General features: G+C 36.1%; 1 protein-coding gene across 1 annotated transcript; it reads left to right on the plus strand.

Moving 5' to 3' along the window:
• Positions 1-496: 496 nt before the first annotated feature.
• On the plus strand, positions 497-4,039 carry CFL2 (cofilin 2). Its single transcript, XM_023514392.1, has 4 exons — positions 497-847; positions 960-1,267; positions 1,382-1,458; positions 1,546-4,039. The coding sequence occupies exons 2-4, from the start codon at positions 1,008-1,010 to the stop codon at positions 1,656-1,658; spliced, it is 450 nt and encodes a 149-aa protein (XP_023370160.1). The 5' UTR covers positions 497-847; positions 960-1,007; the 3' UTR covers positions 1,659-4,039.
• Positions 4,040-4,653: the final 614 nt, after the last annotated feature.

The following is a 4,653-nucleotide window of genomic DNA, read 5'->3' on the forward strand; positions in this document are numbered from 1 at the left end:
CGGCCCCCGCGTTCCGGGAGTGAGACCGCCATTTTAACCCGAGTTGGCCCCTGAGGTGGGCGCCTCTGCGCTGTAGCCCCGCTGCCCTGTCCAGCCGGCCGGCCTGCCCTCCCGCCGTCAGGCCCGGCCCTGCCATTCTTTGGATTCCCGGGGCCCGGGTGGGGGGCCCCGCGCCGGTGCGGGCTGGGGAAGTCGGGGCCGGGCGCCGGGGGGCGCGGGAGGGTCCGCAGAGTGCAGCCCTACGTGCGCCGCATTTGCCCTTCGCTTCTTAATTTTATTTAACACGCGCGCGCTAAAATTGGTACGTGCCCTGAAGGCGCTGGGTCAGGGTCTGGGTGGCTCGTAAGAAAAGCCTTACCGGGAGATTAAGGAGATGGGGAAACTCTTTTTAAAACGCTTTTTCGGGGTAAAAAGCTCTTCTACTCGCCCAGTTAGTTTTGAATGTCTGCATTGGAGCTGTGGGGAGATTATGTAGCCGTGGGCGGTTTGGAGTTTACACTTGATTCTCTTTCCTTATGAGGCAACGTCAGTGGCTAGGATGACTTTAAAGAAAAAAAACGTGGAAGCATTAACTGAAATCCAAAAGTGTTTTTTTTAAGGCCTGCAGAGTTGACACAATACAGAAGGTATTTTTGCTGCTGCTCCTGAAGCTCTGACATCACCCAGTGAAATAGGAAACATTTCAGGGATGGGACAGCTTGTGTTTGTCCCTTTCGCTCTACCTTTCCATTTGCTTCTACGTCCCAACCTCTTTAAGAAGGATGAATGGGCAGGATGAGTTAGAATGCTTCGGTGTATCATATATTGATTTTTAAAACGTGACAAATCTGATTGGACTACTTGCACGGTACAGTACAATTTTTGATGTCCACCCAATAGTGAATCCTCTCTAGGCAAACTGTAATTTTGGTTAAAACCAAAATACATGTTCTAAATTCCTGTTCTTTGTTTGTTTTCAGGCTTCTGGAGTTACAGTGAATGATGAAGTCATCAAAGTTTTTAATGATATGAAAGTAAGGAAATCTTCTACACAAGAGGAGATCAAAAAAAGAAAGAAAGCAGTTCTCTTCTGTTTAAGTGATGACAAAAGACAAATAATTGTAGAGGAAGCAAAGCAGATCTTGGTGGGTGACATTGGTGATACTGTAGAGGACCCCTACACATCTTTTGTGAAGTTGCTACCTCTGAATGATTGCCGATATGCTTTGTACGATGCCACATACGAAACAAAAGAGTCTAAGAAAGAAGACCTAGTATTTATTTTCTGGTGTGTAAAAAACAAAAGCAAAAAGTACTTTTAAAATGCAAGGATTGTTATTATCATAGTCAGTCTTACCTTTGTCTTTTTTATAAATGGGATTCAATAATTTTTTTTCTGTAGGGCTCCTGAAAGTGCACCTTTAAAAAGCAAGATGATTTATGCTAGCTCTAAAGATGCCATTAAAAAGAAATTTACAGGTACAAACATTGAATATTTTATGCAGAGAAATTACCTTTTATTAATTATAATAATGTAATGAGGTACTGTTTGTACTTTTCTTTTAGGTATTAAACATGAGTGGCAAGTAAATGGCTTGGATGATATTAAGGACCGTTCAACACTTGGAGAGAAATTGGGAGGCAATGTAGTAGTTTCACTTGAAGGAAAACCGTTATAAAATGACAGTCAAGTGCCATCTGGATCTTAAGGAGCTTCCATTTCTCCAGCTCAGTCCTTGGAATAGTATTAGGTCTTGATTTTTTGTTTTATTCCCCTTTCCACTGGGCCCTTCCAACACAATGAATGAAGGATTTATCATTCATTTAAACAGCCTATCAGTGATTGCCATTAGACTGTTTAATACTGTTACTTTTATGTAGAACCTAAGGAATGCCTTCCTGTCATATTTTAGCCAAAACAACTGGTTATATGCCTCCCTTGTAGCAAGCACTACAATGAATGTGTTTGTCAATGTGAATAGCTTAGAATACTGCTAAGGGTAAGCTTATTGAATGCCTTGAAAGTATTATCCACTGGTCAGATGGTAAACTTTTTTCAGTATTATTTAAAGTTGCACTTGATCGCAATCTGTGAGGCTCAAGCGTTCATACACCTCACCTGCCTTGGTAAGCCTATTTTTTGTGATACGGCAGCACGGATATAACACTATGCATTAAAAGCACTTTTTTGCAACAAGTTTAATCTCCCAAAAGGAATGCCAATTATTTTGTTAACTGTTGTCATCATTAGTACCTCAGTGTTCATTCCTGTTACCTGCATATCTTAAAAGAAATAGCAGTTATTGATGCCTTTTTGTTTTCTGTTGAGTGTACACTGCTGAATAAGTGTAGGAGTTTTATGTTTACCATGTGAATCCTGCAACACTAAAGATATTTTGAATATCAGTCATGATGGCAATTTCTGTATAAAAGAGCCTTAAATGGAACATTGTTTTGAGATCAAACTCCCTACCCTCACAGAAATGGCCACGTTGCAATAAAAATTGTGGCATATTACAGAATGTTGCCTTGTTTTCCTTGGACATTTTGCAAATGGTATATGAAACAACTTTTAGGGTAAACAGTTATTAATCTCTGCACTGGTCATTTGTGAATTTTTTTTTCAACATACGTGCACAATATTTTCCAGATTTCTTGGGTTTGTTTGCTTTTAAGAAATTATTATAAAGCAAACATAAAATACCATTGTTAGAGAGGGTACTTTTATAAACATTTATTTATTTCCTTATGTGTTAATACTGAAATCAGATTATTTTTTGCACTTTGACATAAATACTCTTCAATATCTGATTTGTTCTCTGGATATATCAGCGTAGTTTTTTTTATTCTCATTTACATTTTTAAGTAGTTGTGTAGTAGAAGCAGGGAGTTCTTACTGTGTATTTGGTTATAATGAAAATAAGTTATAAAATGTCCTTCAAAAGTTTAGTGATACTTCTGATGTTTAAGAATTTTCATTTCAGGTACTATTTCTTAGTATATTTTGCAAATTGAGTCAGAATAAGGAATTGATGTAGCAGTCTTAAACATTAGTTGTAGGATTTGGCTGTGGTCCAGACTGCTCTCCTTATAGAGAATTTGATCTGCTCAGTGTGAGCAGTTTGCTGTTAGCCAGAGCTATTTATGGCAAACACATGCTTTTGTATCTTGTCATAGTTATCCACAAATGGCAAAACTGGACTTGATTCTACTGGTATGCAAAACAGGCATGCTAGTAACAGTCAGTGTTGACTCAGAACTTAACCCCATAGCTCTAAAGAATGCTTTTATCAAAAACAGGAGATGAAAATATCCCTTAAAATATTTATTTTTAGTGTATGGAAGTGATTTGAGTTTAATTAGATTTTTTCCATATTTTTCAAAGACTTTTCAGGTGAGAATATAATAAATGGGGGTTAAATGTCTAAGCTTCTACTTAAAATTATATGAATGGTTTGGGATCTTTTTGTACTGAGCAATTTTATTTCAGGCTTACAGCTGTCCCTGTGAGTTATTCTGGACATTTCGATGACTTTTTGGTAAGGCCAAACTCTAATAAGCAAAGTAAAGAATACTGATAATATACTAAATCTTATATGTAACTTGATAAACCATGAAAATTTTCATTGAGTTATTTTCTCATTCTTTTAAAAATAAGGGACTATAAATAAGTTATGTAGTAGCTCTTGTTTTTATAGCTGGGTCCTCACCTTCCTCATATGCTTCTTTATATAATATCAGAAATTAAATATTGCTTTAAACTATGATACTTTGATACATTAGATTGATAAAACATACTAATATAGTTGAAATTCACCTTTGAAATATATCTTTGTGCATAGAGCCAAAAATAATGATGAAATTGATAGTGGTTCATGGTTGTTTAAGACTAATTTGGCCATTTGAAACTATCATTTTATTTTGCAATCATTTACAATGACACAATGTTCCAGTTAGCTTTAAAAGGTATACGGTGCTAATTAGTAAAATATTGAAAGCAATATTTTACTGCTAGCTTGCAAAACTATAAGAGTTTAAAAATAAAAATATGTGAAAATATTTAAAGCTGTTGAGATGTGTTTGCTTATATTTTGGGATATTAAAAGTTTTAAAATTGACACTACATATCAAAGAGGCACCATTATCTCTAGTCTGTTTTTCAGGATTTTAGTGGACATACTTTCTCATTTAGCAATACCAATTTCTTTAAAAACTAAGTGTTAATAGCAGTTAGTTTTAGTTTTTTCAGACAAATGGGAACAAATTGGCATTTGTCCTAAACTGGCCATCAGCTGTTGTTTTCCATCATTATCTAAAATAGTGTTGCCAGCATTGTGAATTTATTGTGCGTTTTTAGTAGATCGGAAGTAAATCCTTTTAAAGTAGGTTTGAATTTCTCTGATACAACCTTTATAGCAGCTATTTTATGGAATCTGGCAAATGAGCTTTGGGAGAAAATGCTTTTAGAAGTATTTTCTTAGTAAGGAGTAATCTCAGCAATGGTAAATCATTGAGTAGTTGGGAATACTTTTCATTAAATTTACCACACTGAAAAAATCTTGTTCTTCTCTTCATGGGTCTTATTTTTGCTTGCAAATTTAATAGTAGCTGGAGATGCAAAAGAACATGAATATTCATTTTTCTATGAATGATGTTAAAGCTACTAGAGACGGG

This window comes from Otolemur garnettii, unplaced genomic scaffold (genome assembly GCF_000181295.1).
Source record: "Otolemur garnettii isolate 467f Iridium unplaced genomic scaffold, OtoGar3 scaffold00052, whole genome shotgun sequence".
Taxonomy (NCBI): Eukaryota; Metazoa; Chordata; class Mammalia; order Primates; family Galagidae; genus Otolemur; species Otolemur garnettii.

Excerpts from the sequence above, each read along its gene's own strand:
- CFL2 (XM_023514392.1), top strand. The coding sequence starts at position 1,008 with ATGAAAGTAAGGAAATCTTCTACACAAGAGGAGATCAAAAAAAGAAAG. Across the intron at positions 1,268-1,381 it reads GACCTAGTATTTATTTTCTG|GGCTCCTGAAAGTGCACCTT; the intron begins GTGTGTAAAAAA and ends TTTTTTCTGTAG. Across the intron at positions 1,459-1,545 it reads CATTAAAAAGAAATTTACAG|GTATTAAACATGAGTGGCAA; the intron begins GTACAAACATTG and ends CTTTTCTTTTAG.